Source organism: Balaenoptera acutorostrata, chromosome 1 (assembly GCF_949987535.1).
Source record: "Balaenoptera acutorostrata chromosome 1, mBalAcu1.1, whole genome shotgun sequence".
NCBI lineage: Eukaryota > Metazoa > Chordata > Mammalia > Artiodactyla > Balaenopteridae > Balaenoptera > Balaenoptera acutorostrata.
Window position 1 is genome coordinate 153,234,333 of NC_080064.1, and position 18,220 is coordinate 153,252,552.

The following is an 18,220-nucleotide window of genomic DNA, read 5'->3' on the forward strand; positions in this document are numbered from 1 at the left end:
CGTGGCTCTGAAGCTTCCCCCCTCCGCCACCCGCAGTCTCCGCCCGCGAAGGGGCTCCTAGTGCGTGGAAACCTTTCCTCCTTCACGGCTCCCTCCCACTGGTGCAGGTGCCGTCCCTATTCTTTTGTTTCTGTTATTTCTTTTTTCTTTTGCCCTACCCAAGTACGGGGGGAGTTTCTTGCCTTTTTGGAGGTCGGACGTTTTCTGCCAGCGTTCAGTGGGTGTCCTGTAGGAGCAGTTCCACGTGTAGGTGTATTTCTACTGTATCTGTGGGAAGGAATGTGATCTCCGCGTCTTACTCTTCCGCCATCTTCTCTATCATCTCTCGTCTCCTTTTAAAAACCCAGATCTTGATTCTTAAAGGTTGTGCAGAAAAAGGGCCATCACTCTGCTTGACCTCATTGTCCTCTGGATTCTGAGTCCGTCTTATAAATGTGCTCCAGGGTAAAATTTGGTAAATGAGATTTCTGCTGCAAGGCGCTGGCTACTTCTAAACTCTAAAGGACAAAAAATCAAATCGCCTCGTCTTGCTTTTAGCTGTCATGTAAACATAGTTGCAGGCTCTGTTTATTTGCTGTACCCCACATCCAGGTCTTTGGAGCTCCCTCGCCCCAAGCTTGGTTTTGAGAACCCCTACAGACTTTCAGGGGTCTCATGAGGCAATTGCCATGGTCATAACTTTGATGCAGATGGCTTGTTGGACATTGGAATGGACGGTTGTCTTTGGGCACCTTTAAACGATTCCTCAAACATATTTAAATCTTAGTAAAGATCACTGGTACATCTTAGATTTTGGAGTATAGAGTGGTCTGGATTAGAAAAAGACCAGTGTTTTACTTTCCTTGTGAAAGGAATTAGTCCAGAGGGCCAAGGAAGCCTCAAGACAGTCTTTGTTTTAGCCCACTAAACTTAGCCACTTTGTTTTACCAGGAAAATGCATCCTGCATTTAAGGCATGTAGATAGAGTATTTTAATTTCCACTTTACAGATGAGATCATTGAGGCCCAGATCATTTAAACAGTTTGTTGGTGACCTCAAGCAGGCCGGAGGCAGAGATGGGATTTGTATCCAGACTTCTTTACTCTAAGTTCAGTACTCGGCTCTTTGCGTTTCTAGTTTTAAGGGGACCTACCTACCATCAGCTGTCCTTCCCCCATCCTAGAGCAGACTAAAATCGACTAGTATTGTTTCCCCACCTGCCCATGGATTAAATTCATTTCTTATTCCCCTGGCTTTGGAGAAGGTAGTACATGGAACGGCCATTTGACTAGCTTGTCTAGTCATTTAAAACCCGAACCAGCTTAGTCTCTGCTAGGATCAGACGACAGGGGGCTTGGGAACAGCCTGAGCCATAAAGTCAGGGAAACATCTTGATTGCCTGGTGTTATCTGGCAGAAAAGCCTTGGGCCAGAGTGGGGAGATCTGGGTTCTAGACTCTTAGCTGCCTAGGCACTCTGTGCCTCGATTTCCCTAGTTGTAAAGCAGTGCTAAGACCTGCTGTACCTGCTTCACCAAGCTATGATTAGGGTCAAGTGAAAGGACAAGGGAAAAGTGCATCACTGCACAGATTTGAGCATGTCTAGGTGCTTTTTTGATCAGCGAATCTTGATTGCGAGGATGGCCGAGTGACTTGCGGATGTGCAGGAGGACGTGGAGGGTGGGCGTCTGCTTATGACAGGGTAACTCGTGGTATGAATGTCCGAGCACCTTCAGGACCTGGTTGAACCTGTCTCTCCTGTCTTCCACATGCTCCAGGCTGGGGGAAGTTTGCTCGGCTGACCAGAGCACTGACAAGCAGCAGGGGTGTCCTACAGCAGCTGGCTCCCAGCGTGCAAAAAGGCGAGAACGTCCACAAGCACTCCCGCCTGGCCGAGGTAAGGGCAAAGGTTTAGCTCAGCTTAACCCTCACTTCCATGGGGTCCCTGGGCTGAGAAAATGGTCCACAGTGAGTGTGATGGCTTGAAAGGGACCTTCAGGACCCCAGACTCTTGTCTTGGCTGGGCTATACACCACCATGTGTGACTTTGGGTAAGTGATCTAACTCCTGTTAGTTGTGTACTCTCAGATATGTAAAAGGAACTGCAAACAACTCCATTCAAAATTGGTTGAGATTACAGCTGTCAGCTGACTCTTTTGAAGGAGTAGGGAAGGAGCTAGAAGTGCTATATACATGAAGGGGGTTTTACTTATAAACCATAAACAATTTTGTTATTTGAGCAATACATACTATTATAGGAAAAGAAGATACAGGAAGCAAAGAGGAAGAAAATAAAAATCACCTAGAATCCCACTAACCAGATAACATTGTTACAATTTTTGTGGGCATGCCTTAACTCTTTTTTGAATTTAAGAAATATTCTATTCCTAAAGCCTAAGAAATACATTTTTTCACATTAATGAAGTTGAGATGTATCTAAGAATCAATGTGTATATTTAAGGTGGGTTGTATTGCCTTTTCTTCATTTTATAAAGTTATGAACATCTTTCCAGGTTAATAAATATACTTAAAATTATTGCTGTTTCCATAACCTTTGTAGTAAGGAAAACTCATTGTGGTGGTATTCTCCCTTTTGCTGGCACAAGTGAGAGGCTGGGAAGCCTGGACAAGATGTTTGATCAGGCTTAATGCACCCAAATTATTATTATCTGTCTTTGGTGGTCCTGCATCCAAATCACTGTTATCTCCCTTTGGTGGTGCCTGGCCTTTTTTTTTTTTCCAACTAGACCAGGGTAGGACCAATTAAGAGCATTATACATTCCATGTAGCAAATTTCCATCTTACCCAAAGATGACAGCGTTAGCTGTCTCTCTGCCTGGTGGTGGCCAGTCAGTTCCTGATCTGTGCTGAGATGACAGGGCACTTTCTGACCTGCCTCTTGGCTTCCATATCCCTGAGGGAGAAACTCCCAGCACAGTGCAGCTGACAGTGGGTGCTCTGCATATGTGCACCGAATGTTGAATGGGTTGAGTACAGAAGATGTCCTTATAGCAGCCAAAAGCTTCTGCCAGCAGTGGGAATGGGGGCATTCATTTGTGTCGTGTTAGAGAAGGTGAGATACTTGGATGATGGCAGCATCGTTTTTGTCATGATGTGGGCTCACCTTGTGGTAGAAAGAATAATAAAGGAGGCCCTTCAGCTCACAGCCTGCACTTTCTCTGTCCCCGCTGCTTCTTTTGGTTAATGATGTTCCCTCCTCTCCTACTGCTCTCCACCTTGCTCACTCTTATCCGGCCACATTCCTTGCTGTTCCTCTTATACACCAGGCTTGCTCTTCCCCCAGACTTTTGTATTCTACTCCTTCACCAGCTGCAAGTCTTTGCTCAGATGTCATTTTCTCTATGTGGCTACCTCTGTCAGAGATACAAGAACCGGTAGAATATTTGTATGTTAAGAGATTGATTGTAAGGAGGTCGTGGGGACTGGGGAAGTCCAGAATTCGTGGGGCAGCTTGGCCAACTGGAAACTCTTGGGAGGAGCTGGTGCTGAAGTCCCAGATGGAATTTCTTCTCAGGGAAACCTCAGTTTTGCTCTTAAAGCCTTTCAACTGATTAGATGAGGACCACCCAGATTATGGCGTATAATCTCCCTTCCTGCAAGTCAGCTGTTGTAGATGTTAATCACATCTACAGAATACCTTCACAGAAGCACTTAGTGTTTGATTGAACAACTGGGTACCATGGCCTAGCCAAGTTGACACATGAAACTAACCATTACAGTTTAATCCTTGTCAGTTCGGCACCTGTATACGTTTCCTTAAACCATACTTAATCTCCAAATAAAGATAATAACAAAGTCATACTTCCACCTAACATGATCCAGTTATGTTGCATATTACCAAAACATACCAACCCTTTCCCCAGAAGAGGATGCAAAGTCCTCGGGTGAGATCTCCACGCCTTGATATCCTGTAACTTAAACAGTGTGATGTAAACTTAACTCTTAACATCTTATGTTAGATAATAAGGGGATAAAAGAGGGAAGAAAATAAAAGTATTTGCCTTATCTATACACTATATACTATATATATACACACAATATATAGTGTATATATATATATATATATATACAAACATTAATAACAAAATAAGAAATACTCATTAACTTTTTTTTAAAATTTTTATTTATTTATTTATTTTATTTTTGGCTGTGTTGGGTCTTCGTTTCTGTGCGAGGGCTTTCTCTAGTTGCGGCAAGAGGGGGCCACTCTTCATCCCGGTGCGCGGGCCTCTCACTGTCGCGGCCTCTCTTGTTGCGGAGCACAGGCTCCAGACGCGCAGGCTCAGTAATTGTGGCTCACGGGCCCAGTTGCTCCGTGGCACGTGGGATATTCCCAGACCAGGGCTCGAGCCCGTGTCCCCTGCATTAGCAGGCAGATTCTCAACCACTGCGCCACCAGGGAAGCCCACTCATTTACTTTTAATCCTCTCCTTAACCTGCTCCACGTTATGCTCCACTTAACGGCTTCCAATATACTATACAGTTTACTTATTTATTGTGTTTATTGTTCACTGGTATATCCCAAGCCTTTAAAACAGTGTCCAGAACATAGTAGATGCTCATCAGTAGTAAGTGTTTTTTTTTTCCTTAATTGATCGAATGGATGAAAGAATGGAAATGATGTTAGTGTTTTTGTCTAACTGTCTGGCATGAGTAGTTGCTCATTGATTGGCAATATGAGGCAAACATCTGGGTCCCATCCCAGGGGCTACTAAATTTTAATTAACCTGGCTAGAGGCTTATGGATTTTATTGATCTTTTCAAAGAACCAAACTTTTGGTTTGTGGATTTTCTCCAATGGTTTTCTGTTTCCAATTTCACTGATTTCTGCTCTAATTTTTAATTTTTTCTTCTGTTTAGTTTGGAATGAATTTGCTCTTCTTTTTCTAGCTTCATAAGGTGGAAGCTTAGTTTATTGATTTTTGATCGTTCTTCTTTACTAATGTATGCATTCAATCCTGTAAATTTCCCTTTAAGCACTGCTTTCACTGCATCCCACAAATTTTGATAGTTTGTGTTTTCATTTTCATTTTGTTCAAAATATTTAAAAATTTCTCTTGAGATTTGTTCTTTGGTCCCAGGTGTTATATAGAAGTGTGTTGTTTAATCTCCAAGTATTTGGGGATTTTACAACTGTCTTTCTCTTATTGATTTCTGGTTTAATTCCATTGTGATCTGAGAGCAGACATTGTATGATTTCTATACTTTTAAATTTGTTAAGGTGTGTTTTATGGCCCAGTATGTGGTCTGTCTTGGTGAATGTTCCATGTGAGCTTGAGAAGAATGTATATTCTGCTACCGTTGGATGAAGTAGTTCATAGATGTCCATTATATCCAGTTGATTGATGGTGTTGTTGAGTTCCACAACATCCTTACTGACTTTTTGCCTGCTGGATCTGCACATTTCCATTAGGGGGTGTTAATGTCTCCGGCTATAATAGTGGATTCATCTATTCTCCTTGTAGTTCTATCACTTTTTGCCTCATGTATTTTAATGCTCTGTTGTTTGCTGTGTACTCATTAAGGACTGTTATGTCTTCTTGAAAAATTGACTCCTTTATCATTACATAATGCCATTCTTTATCCCTGATAACTTTTCTTGCTGTGAAGTCTGGTCTGTCAGGAATGAATATTGCAACTTCCACTTTCTTTTGCTTAGCATGAGTATGTTAAATCTTTCTTCATCCTTTTATTTTAATCTACATGTGTGTTTATATTTAAAGTGGGTTTCTTATCGGCAACATATAATTGGATCTTGTTTCTTGATCCACTTTGACAATCTGTGTCTTAATTGGCCTATTTACACCACTGACATTTAAAGTGATTTTTGATATAGTTGGATTAATATTTACCATATTTGTTGCTGGTTTTTATTTGTTGCCCTTGTTCTGTGTTCCTATTTTGTCTTCCACTTTTTTTCTGCCTTTTGTGGTTTTAACTGAGCATTTTATATGATTCTATATTTTCCCCTTCCTTAGCATATTATACTTTTTTTTACATTTTTTTAGTGATTGCCCTAGAGTTTGCAGTATACATTTACAAGTAATCCAAGTCCACTTTCAAATACAGTGGTCCCTAGGTATCCACAGGGCAATATGTTCCAGGACCCCCACAGGTACCAAAATCCATGGATGCCCAAGTCTTTTATATAAAATGGCATGGTGTTTGCATATAAATTATTCACATCCTCTCATATACTTTAAATTATCTCTAGATTGCTTATAATACCTAATACAATGTAAACGCTATGTAAATAGTCATAAATATAATGTAAATGTTATGTAAATAGTTGCTGGTGTGCAACAAATTCAAGTTTTGCTTTTTGGCACTTTCTGGAATTTTTTTTCTGAATATTTTGATCTGCACTTGGTTGAATCCACAGATGCAGAACCCACGGATTTAGAGGGCTGACTGTAATACTGTACGTAGTGCTTCATGGGTAGTGCAAGTACCTTGTAATAAAATACTACTAATTCCTCTGTCCTGTCCATTGTGTCATTGCTGTGATTCATTTCACTTATTCATAAGCATACATAAGCGTATATATGTATACAGTATCAAATACATTGTTGCTGTTATTTTGAACAAACTGTTATCTGTTAGATCAATTAAGAATAAGAAAAATTGGGACTTCCCTGGTGGCGCGGTGATTAAGAATCCGCCTGCCAATGCAGGGGACACGGGTTCAAGCCCTTGTCCGGGAAGATCCCACATGCAACGGAGAAACTAAGCCCGTGCGCCACAACTACTGAGCCTGAGCTCTAGAGCCCGCGAGCCACAACTACTGAGCCCGTGTGCCACAACTACTGAAGCCTGTGTGCCTAGCGCTCATGCTCTGCAACAAGAGAAGCCACCTCAGTGAGAAGCCTATGCACCACAATGAAGGGTGGCCCCTGCTCACTGCAACTAGAGAAAGCCCGCGCGCAGCAACGAAGACCCAATGCAGCCAAAAATTAAAAAAATTAAAAAAAAATATTTTAAGAATAAGAAAAATAAAAGTTTTTCTTTTACCTTCCCTTATTCCTTCTCCAGTGTTCCTCTTTTTCATTAAGTAGATCCAAGTTTCTGACCTATATCATTTTCTTTCTCTCTGAAGAACTTCTTTATAAATTTCTTGCCAGTCATTTCTGCTGGCAACAAATTCCCTCAATTTTTATCTGAGACATCTTTATTTATCCTTCACTTTTGAAAGATAATTTTGCAGGGTACAGAATTCTAGGTTGGTGTTTGTTTTCTCAACACTTTAAATATTTCACTCTACTCTCCTTGTTTGTGTGGTTTCTGAGGAGATTTAGGACGTAATTCTTATCTTCATTCCTAATAGGTTAGGTTTTTGGTTTTTTTTCCCCCTCCAGATTCTTTCAGGAATTTTTGTTTGATTTTCTGCAGTTTGAATATGCTGTGCCTAAGTGTTTTTTCTTTTCTTTTCACTTATACTGCTTGGTGTTTTCTGACCTTCCTGTATCTGTGGTTTGGTGTCTGACATGAATTTGGGGAAGTTATCAGTCATTATTGCTTCAAATATTTCTTCCATTTCTTTCTTTCCTCTCCTTCTGGTATTCCTATTCCACATGTGTTATACCTTTTATAGTTGTCCCACAGCCCTTGGACATTCTGTTTTATTTTTTGGTCCTTTTCTCTTTGCTTTTCAGTTTTGGAGGTCTCTATTGACATGTCCTCAGGCTCAGAAATTCATTCCTCTGCCATGTCCTGTCCGCTAAGGAGCCCATCAAAGGCATTCTTTGTTTCTGTTATAGTATTTTTGATCTCTGGCATTTCTTTTTGGTTCTTTCTTAGAATTTCCATCTCTGCTTACATTGTCTGTCTGTTCTTGCATGCTGTCTATTTTACCCATTAGAGCCCTTAGCATATGAATCATAGTTTTTGAAATTTCTGGTCTGATAATTCCAGCATCCCTGCCATATCTAGGTCTGGCTCTGTCTCTTCAAACTGTGTTTTTTGCCTTTTACTATGCCTTGCAACTTTTTGTTGAAATCTGGACATGATGTACTGGGTAAAAGGAACTAGGGTAAATAGGCCGTTAGTGTGGTATAAGATATCAGGGGAGAGGAATCATTCTATAGTCCCATGATTAGGTCACAGTATTTTAGTGAGCCTATGCCCCTGGGCTATGGACTTCACAAGTGCTTCTCAGTTCTTTCCCCATTTAGACCAAACAAGATGAGGCAGCATGGCCTGCAGTGGTGTATTTCTCTTTCCCTATGCCAGAAGCTAGAGCAATTGGGTATTTTTCTATCCTCACGTGAGTTAGGCTCTGATAAAACCCCCCAAATTAGGCTCTGGTTAACTAGTTTCTCCGGAGGGCAGGCCTTTTTAAGAGGAACAGAGTGCTGTGGTGTTTTTAAAAATGGTTACTTTTCTATTCCTCTTTCCAGGAGCATGGGGGTACTTTTCTCTGATTTTTACTGTGAGAATCTGGTAGAGCTCCTGGAAGTAAAACTCACAAATGTGCGAGGCCCCTGCCCATGACTGGGTCCCCCTAGAATTTTTAACTCTCAGATTTGTCCATGCTGAGCCTCTAGCAATTTGCTAGTTACAGTTTATGCTTTCCTGTCCGGTACTAGTTCTTGTGGAGGTTTCTGCTTCTGGGTTTTTCTGGCAAGTTGTGATTCTCTGTATTCACCTGTCTGTCTCTCCAATTTTTGGTGCAATAGTTTGCCCTCTGACCTCACCTCTTGTGTGGAACTAAGAAGAGTTGTTGATTTTTCAGTTTGTACAGCTTTTTACTTGTTAGGATGGAATGACAATTTCCAGGCTTCTTACAACCTGCACCAGAAATTGGAAGTTGGCTAGTAAGTTTTCAACAGAGAAAAATCTTTTCCCTATCTAAAGCTTACAGCCAGTGTCCTGCTGAGTTTTCTCACTGGTAAATGCCGTTGATCAAATGGAGATTGAGTAAGAGTATGGATACCTCATTGAAACCTCTCCCACCTCCAGGAAAAAAATTGACGCACTGCACAAGTGGCTGGGAATAGCAGTTTTGCCTTTCAATGGGTTGCACATGTGATTTTCAAGGCCAACTTATATTCCTGTTTGAACTCAGGCAATCTGGCTTTCATCCTCACATTAGTCCTCTTGTCTCCCTCCTGGACTGATTCTAGAAAAGAAGGAAGCACGTACTGTGTGCCAGGATCTGTGCTGCTCATCTTCTCCTTTAATCCCCTAGACATCTTGGAGCAGTTTTATAGAGGGGGAAACTGGGGCACAGGGAAGTTCATTAACTTGTTTGTGGTTCACCTGGCAGTAAGTGGTGGACTCTGGATTGAGAACCAGGTTTATGTGACTCCAAACCCAACCTGTTTCCCATCTGGGGCACTTCCTTCTGAGCACTGTCTCTTCTTCCCAGCCCTCTGCTACTGCTTATACTAGGGTTACCATACCTTCCAGCTTTAGACCTGATAGGGGACCATGGTCTCCCTCATCTCAGGATGGGACACCAAGTCCACTTCATCTGGCTATTCTTCAGCACTCCATCCTCTTCCCTCAGGCTAGTGTGAGCACTTGTTCTTTTGGAGGGCCAGTTTATTTTCAGATCTTAAATATATCTTATGTCATACATGCACCCTAATGTTCATGGCAGCACCATTTACAATAGCCAAGACATGGAAGCAACCTAAATGTCCATCAACAGATGAATGGATAAAGAAGATGTGGTATACATATTTATAATGGAATACTATTCAGCCATAAAAAGAATGAAATAATGCCAGTTGCAGCAACATGGATAGACCTAGAGATTATCGTACTAAGTGAAGTAAGTCAGACAGAGAAAGACAAATATCATATGATATCACTTATATGTGGAATCTCAAATATACAAATGAACTTATTTACAAACAGAAATAGACTCACAGACATAGAAAACAAACTTAGGGTTACCGAAGGGGAAGGAGGGGGAGGGATAAATTAGGAAGCTGGGATTAGCAGATACAAACTACTATATATAAAATAGATAAACAACAAGGTCCTACTGTATAGCACATGGAAATATATTCAATATCCTGTAATAAACCATAATGGAAAAGAACATGAAAGCATATATATATATATATATATATATATGAAATGAATCACTTTGCTATACACCAGAGACTAACACAACAGTGTAAAGTAACTATACTTCAATTAAAAAAAAATCTTATGTCAGTACATAGATCAGGCTAGAGGACCCTTTTCACAGGTTGAGTTCTCTGGGATGCAGATACCGAGTAACATCTGTGAAAGGAAAGGGGGAGGAAGCAGCATTGGGCAGGGGGAGCATCAGACACAGTGCAGATCCGACTGAGGCTCTGCCAGCCCGACAAGGAGCTCTGCAGCAGAGATGGCAGTAGAGCAGCCCCGCACAGAGCGGGAAGGGCCGGGCTCCTCAACCACCTTCTTGCTCAGTTATTGGCAGGTGCCTCCCTGGGAAGCTCAGGTTTCTGTCCCTTAGGAAGCCAACAGGAGGCTGTCACCAAACTGCACACTCCACAGCGGGGCAGGGAATCCTTTCTTGAAGCAGGATCCAAGTCTGCCACCAGCTTGCTTCTCTAACTCTTTCTGCCTTTATAGGAAGGAAAGTCATGGTCGGTGTATGAGAGAGCATCCCTCCTGCTCAGCAGGATTCACTCTGTGGTCTTCATGCGGGAGTGATCCTGCTGGGCTGTGGTCTGGCTGGGACAACTCTTTGCTGCCTGCTTCTCTCTTCATGGAAAGGCTGGGGGGAAGATATGGACGAGAAACCATCTTTTCCTGTCACATCTTCTCACTCTTTCCTATGAGGGACCCAGGTCCAGATAAAATCTGAGCTGTGCGTTTGTGACGGCTGGAGTGCGAGCACACGCGTTCAGCCAAATCACAGCTCACAGCTCATGGCACTCAACATCTCACTGTAAGGAGATCGGGCAAATGCCGTATGTGCTGCTGTTTTTCATGTAGGTGACAGGCGTAGGGGGCTGAAACAGCATCAAATGTTACAGCCCACTTGACAACTTGCCGTGTGATTTCAGGCAAGTCATTTCACCTCTAAGAACTTCCATTTCTTTCTCTTTCTTCTCTTCAAGTGGAGGAATTGTGTTCAATTGAGAATAATATGTACTTATAGATTTGTGAAGACTAAGGGAGGCTCTGAATGTGAACAAACACTTTGGTATATAGTAAATGCTCAATAATGTTAGTTTAATATTACATTTTAATTTTTGGTTCCTTATATTGCTTTTAAAATTTTTCTCAAGAGAAGGAAATCTTGCTACTTGCAGTGACATGGATGGACCTCGAGGGCATTACACTAAATGAAATATGTCAGACAGAGAAAGACAAATACTGTATGATCTTATTTTTATGTGGAACTAAAACAAAGCAAAACAAAATAAACTCCTGATCTCATAGATTAGAGAACAGATTGGTGGATGCCAGAGGCAGGGGGTGAGGGCAAGTGAAATTGGTGAAGGAGGTCAAAGGGTACAAACTACCAGTTATAAAGTAAGTTCTGGTGAAGTAATGTAAAGAATGGTGCCTATAGTTAGTAATACTGTATTGTTTATTCAAAAGTTGCTAAGAGAGTAGTTAAAAGTTCTCATTACAAGAAAAAAAATTAGTAGCTACATGTGGTGATGGATGTTAAGTAGCCTTATGGTGGAGACCATTTTGCAATGTATACAAATAATGAGTCATTATGTTTACACCTGAAACTAATAGGATGTTACCTGTCAATTATATCTCAGTAAGAAAAATTTCTCAGTTTTCAGAAATAAAACAGGTTCTTTATTGGATTTTAAAACATAGAGGTATATAAAATAGAAGGTGAAACGTCCACTGTTTCTTGGAAGTAACCATTTTTAAACAGTGTATGTGTTTAGTAAACTATATATGAACAAGTGTTCATATATATTTATGTTGATATTTTTTTAACAAAAATGTTGTCATACTATTATATATATTACTTTCCAATCTGCTTTTTTCCCCACTTACTAGTATATTTGGGATATTTTCCTAAAAGCATATATCCCCTTCATTTTTTTTTAATGGTTGCGATGTATTCATTGCATGACTATATCCGAAGCTATTTAGCTGTCCCCTTGTTGATACATAATTAGATTGTTACCAGTCTTTGGTTATTAAAGATAATGCTTCAGTGAACCTCCTTGTATGTGTATTTTTGGTTTTAATTTAGAAACCTTTCAAATATTCAGAGTAGTAGAGAGTAATTTAACAAGCATTCATTTACTTATTGTGTTTATATAGTACGTGCTGACAATTTCTCACTTCAAATTCTCTTTTAATTTATTTTTTATTTATTTTTGGCTGTGTTGGGTCTTCATTGCTGCACATGGGCTTTCTCTAGTTGTGGTGAGTGGGGGCCACTCTTCGTTGCGGTGCGCGGGCTTCTCATTGCGGTGGCCTCTCCTGTGCGGAGACGGGCTCTAAGCGCATGGGCTTCAGTAGTTGTGGCACTCGGGCTCAGTAGTTGTGGCTCACGGGCTCCAGAGGGCAGGCTCAGTCTTTGTGGCGCATGGGCTTAGTTGCTCCGCAGCACGTGGGATCTTCCCAGACCAGGGATCGAGCCCGTGTCCCCTGCATTGGCAGGGGGATTCTTAACTACTGCACCACCAGGGAAGCCCCAAATTCTTTTTTAAAAATTAGAATATTACAGGGGAATCCCCTGGTGGTCTAGTGGACTTGGCGATTTCCCTGCCATGGGCCTGGGTTTGATCCCTGGTCGGAGAACTAAGATCCTGCAAGCCACGCAGCGTGGCCAAAAAATAAATAAAATAAAGGGCTTCCCTGGTGGCACAGTGGTTGAGAATCTGCCTGCCAATGCAGGGGACATGGGTTCGAGCCCTGGTCTGGGAAGATTCCACATGTTGCGGAGCAACTAGGCCCGTGAGCCACAACTACTGAGCCTGCGCATCTGGAGCCTGTGCTCCGCAACAAGAGAGGCCGCGATAGTGAAGAGGCCCGCGCACCGCGGTGAAGAGTGGCCCCCGCTTGCCGCAACTAGAGAAAGCCCTCACACAGAAATGAAGACCCAACACAGCCAAAAATAAATAAATAAATAAATAAAAGATTACTATTAATTAAAGAAAACCAGACATCTCAAGTTAATGAATTTAGTACTTTTAAAAATAAATAAATAAATGAATAAATAAAATAAAATATTACACGTAAAGTTGAGGTCCTCTTAGAACTTATTCCCAGAGGTAATCACTACCCTGAAGTTGTGTGTCTCCTTGCTATTGATGTTTTGATATTTTTATCACTTATATATTTATCCCTAAAACACATATACTATGATTGTGTGGTTTTAAAAATGTATTTGCACAAATGATATCATACTGTGATATTTTATGACTTGTGTTTTACACTCAACATTGATTTTTGAAAGCTTTTTATTTTGAAATTATTATAGACTCACGGGAAGTTGCTAAACTAGTACAGAGGGTGTTCTCTACCCTCCACTCAGCTTCCCTCAGTGGTAACATCTTATATAACTACAGTATAATAGTATACAGTAAAACTAACTACAGGAAATCAACATGTGTAGAATATTGTTAAACTAAAGATCATATTCAGATTTCACCAGTCTTTACATACACTCATTTGTGCGTGTGTGTGCCTTTGTATATACATGTAAGTGTATATTTAGTTTCATAAGAATCTGCCAAACTATTTGCCAGTTGCAGTTGGTTGTATCATTTTGCATTCCCTCCAGTAATGTATGAAACAGCCAGTTTATCTATATCCTTGCCAGCATTTGGCATTGCCACTCTCTTTTATTTTAACCATTTTTATAAGTATGTAGTGATAGCTCATTGTGGTCTTACTTTGCATTTTAGTAATGGCTAAAGATGTTGAACATCTTTTCATGAGCTTGTTTTACAACCACATTTCCAGCTGGTGAAATGCCAGTTCATGTCTCTTGCCCATTTTCTGAGTTCTGTTAACATCTCTTCCTTTTTTATTGCTTTAGAAATGGCAGCTTACTTTAAATCCTCTCTTTTGGTGTTTACTTTCCTCTTGTAGTGAGCTTATGTACAATCTGAGTTTTTTGGTGGGAGTCCCATGGGTCCCCAATTGACGAGGCATCTGGATGTGGTGGTTGAGTTTGCCTGTGCCCTATTCATAAATTTTCACCTGGTTCAGACCAACTTTCCTGTAAACGTTTTTAGCCCTGGGGCTCCCAACTACGTCAACAACATGAGTTTGGCTCCACACTTGTATGTGGCACATACCCGGGGTTCTGATCTCTTACAGATAATCCTTTTTCTACCCAAAAGCCTGGACAGATGACCAGTTTCTTTTTTATGTCTCTGAGATACGGGTAGAGACTTCCTGTTCCATGTCTCTTTGTTAGGGCAGCCCTTTGTCACCCCAGCAAGAGCATGTGGGTTCCCTTCCTGTCCCCTCCACTGCACACCCAGCTCTAACAACCCCTGTTTCTGAAAAACTCCTGGGCTGTTTGGTTTCAGTTCCTACTGGCTGCTTTGGTTTTGCATTCCTGTTACGGTTCTGGCACCTAAGATTTTGAACTTTATTATTTCATTTTAAATGTTTGTTTAAATTTTTAAACAGCATCTCAATGTGTTTAGTGTGAATGGACAGCTTACCATATTTACTTAGTCCACTCTATTGATTGTTAGTTCTCTAAATACTTGTGCTGGTATGAATATAATAGATTACTAGAAGTGGAATTAAGGAGACAGAGGGTACAAACGTTTCAAACTGGGTAGAAACTGCCAACGTTCACACAACAAGGTTGTACTAGTTTACACTGCCAGTTTCTTTCTTCTCTCATCATTACCAATATTAATTGCTATCAATTGTTTTACTTAATCTTAAGTTTTAACATTTCAATTAATTTTTAAGGGAACATCATCTTTTTTTTTTTAATGAACTGCTCAAGGATCTGGTCTGATAAATATAGAGGCTGCCTTCCTTACATGCATGAAAGTGCTGCCGCCCATCAGTAGGAGAGGCATGAGGAGCACGAGACAGCTCAGCACCAGCCACCTCCGCAGGCAGCTGGACAGAGGTGCAGAGAGCTCAAGTTTACTTACTGAACATGTGTACAGCTGGGCTTACTGTCCACATTCCCAGGTGACAAGCAGGTGTGCTGTCCTCTGCTGAGGGAGAGCAGAAGGTGGGTATGTCCAGTCTGAGCTAGTGTCAGGGTCTCTAGTCTTTTTTGTCCCACAGACCAGAATCACCAGTAGAAGCTGCCAGGATGTATGTGAGCAAAGGTGTTTTTTCTGAGGAACAGGCTCTATGTGACTTGAGATTTCCTGCCCAGCATTTTTTTTGCTTTTTGGTTGTTGACTTCATTTGACTCTTCAGACTCAGGGAAAGGTAACAACACTCAGTGGCGTCTCACCAGCAACACCGCATTCTATTGCTCTGCACAGGAAAGTAACTTGGCAACAGGAGCTTCTGCCACAAGTACCTGGGTTTGGAGCTCATTTTGCCTCTTGCAAAGAGTCTTTTTAAACACTCTCAACTATCTCAATACGCCACAGGCTGTGCCTGGTAGTAAGTGTCATTTCTGGAGGTGTTTTGGGAGACCACGTGATGGCACGTGGAAGGTGAGCTTTGAAGTGTGGCTGGACTAATGGCCTTCCCATTGGCGTCCAGCTTTGAAGGGCAGCCTGGGCTTGGTGGCTCTATGTGCACTCAGGGCCATGAGGTTCCTTCTGGTCAGCGCTCTCTTGTCTAAGGGCTGAAGTCTTATGGGCGGATTCTTTGCTTTTTTCCTAGGAGGGCCGTTTTGTTTATTCAAGCAGGCAGGGGAAAACTCAGATGTTCAGCGATGCCAGGGATCAACTCTACACTTGATTTTGGTTAAAAAAAAGTTGTAAATGAACAGCTGAAATGACGTTTAAGGATTTTCTGCAGGGTTTATTTTTTTCCCCCCCTTAGAGAGAGGATGATGTAGTGGAAAGAGAAGGGGATTTGGAGTCAGACTGACCCGAGTCCTGTCCAAAACTCCATTACATTCCAGCTGTGTGACTTTATAAAAGTTACTTAACCTCACTCATCTTTCCTCATCCTCATTAAATAAAGATACTACCTACCCTGAAAGACTGTCGTGAGGATTTGTGATGCTTTAAAAGACAAGCCCCATCTTATTTCTCCCTGCTTAAAATTCCTTTAACATTGTCTTGTTATTTCTTTGGATAAATTTAAAATTTACATTGTGACTTACAAGACCTAACTCACCTCTCCAGACTGATCTGCTAGCTCTCCACTCACTCGCTGTGTCAGTCAGGTGGCATTCACACTTGTCAAGCTCTCCCCTGGGCCTTGGAAATGCCCTTCCTCTGCCTGCAACTCTTGCTGTGTCTCTTGGCTGGCGTAGTTCCTACCCATCCTTCCTTCAAGTCCCAATGTAGACATCAGACCTCCCCTGGGAGGCCTTCCCAACTGCCCCTGCCCCACCTCAGGCCAGGTAGGCCTCCCTTTCGGAAGCCCTCCTTGGCCTGGGCAGTTTCCTCTTTGAGCACTCAGGCCCCTGGGAAGGCTGTTGCTTAATATTTGCTTCCTCCAACAGATGAAAGGTCCATGAAGGCAGGGGCGGTATCTCTCTTGTTTATTCCACATGCCTACCACTGAACAGTACCAACACGTAGTAAGTGCTTGATAAATGTTCGTTAAATGAATGAAGGAAGAAGGATGCAAGGCCTTAGTTCAGTAAATATTGATTCCCTTCCACATTTAACCTCTTCCTCCCCTCCTGAAAGTTGACTGCCTTGATCATGGATAATGGACAACTATTTGTAGCTGATTTGATGATGAAAGCCACGTTTCCATGACTCCACCTCATCACCTCATCATAATTCTCAAAAACGTGAGTTTTAAAAATGTAGCTGAAGATTTCAAAATAAAAAGTTAAAAGAATACCACTGAAGGACTCCCCAGCAAAATAGGAAGAAAACAAAGATTGTTGCGCAATTGCATTTCACTATGGGCTGATATTTGTGGAGGTATCATGGGTTGGAATGCTACTGTGACATAAAGTATATGGGTTAATACTTTTAATTGCTTCCCACTGCCTTTATCTCTTCCATTAAAGAGCAAGTGCATCATGGAAAAAAGTTCTAAAAATAGAGCCTGCCTGGTTTATGGAGAAGGGTGTTTATGACAGGAATTATGCAGTTGTTTAGCTCAGATGTCTGAAGCCCCAAATCAGGTTTTATTCTGCGGCTAGGGCCTCGTTAACATCCAGCTCTCCCTTTTTATTTGAATATACTTTTTCTGGCGGGAACACACTCTGTCCTCACTCTGTGGTCATAAAAACCCATGTTGTTTCTAAACAGGGGAGGTTTTTGGAGCTGTACTTGGGGAAAGGGAAAGAGACACACGTATAAGAGGGAGAGGTTATGCCTGGAGTGAGGGGTTTAGGGGAGCGAGGTTTCTCTTCACTCACAGGGCAGGATGTTTGAGGCAGTCGTGGGGGATGATGGTGATGGTGATGGTGCTGTTGGTGGAGGTGCTCTATCTGTGGCCTTAAGTGATGAATGAAGCCAGTTTGGTGGGCAAAGTGGTGAGTACCCCCTCCGGGCTTCCCTGAAAGAGGAAGTTCTCTGCGTTCGACTCTGGTTTCTTCTGCCATCATCCAGGGTGATGATGCTGATATTCCCCATGAGATGGTGGTCTTGAGATGGCTGGCTCCTCTGACTCTTGTTGGGGGCCCTCCTGGCCATGGGGGACTGGCCAGCTTTTCAGGCTCCCAGGGAGACCTTAGAGTTGGCACGTCAACTCTGTCCGGTGCTGCTCCCTGGTTCAAGTCCACATCCTCGCTTTCCTGGCGTTGTGCAGCATCGTGTAGCAGGTCTCCCTGTGCTTCCAGGCTTGTCTCTTCTGGTCCTTCTTCCACACTGATGCTCAGGTACCCTCGCACAGAGCGATTTGATTAGGCACCTCCCTTACTTACAATTCTTACCTTGGTGTAAAGGGCATGTCAAGGCTTGCCCTCTCCTCCCTTATATTCAGCTTCCTTTCTCAATATTGGCCTCTCTAGATCCCGCCCCCACCCCTCCCAAGTGCAAACAACAGCCACAACAAAAGGCAGAAAATTCCGCTGCCTCAGCACACCAGGCTCCTTCCACACTGAGCTCTTATACCACCTCCTTCACCCATCCCAGCTTGTACATACCGCCTGCTGGAAACGCCCTGAGTTTTGTCTGTCTGCGGCCCATCCTTCAAGGGATACGGGACAGTCACCTCACA

The 18,220-nt window shown here is 42.2% G+C and overlaps 1 protein-coding gene across 2 annotated transcripts in view; it reads left to right on the forward strand.

Moving 5' to 3' along the window:
* Positions 1-18,220, forward strand: part of KCNH1 (potassium voltage-gated channel subfamily H member 1) — a 430,914-nt gene that overhangs the window by 62,099 nt on the left and 350,595 nt on the right. For both annotated transcript variants that reach the window (XM_007163985.2, XM_007163986.2), the window contains exon 5: positions 1,756-1,874. In XM_007163985.2, the coding sequence (XP_007164047.1) occupies positions 1,756-1,874 (119 nt within the window). The remainder of the gene's footprint in view (positions 1-1,755; positions 1,875-18,220) is intronic.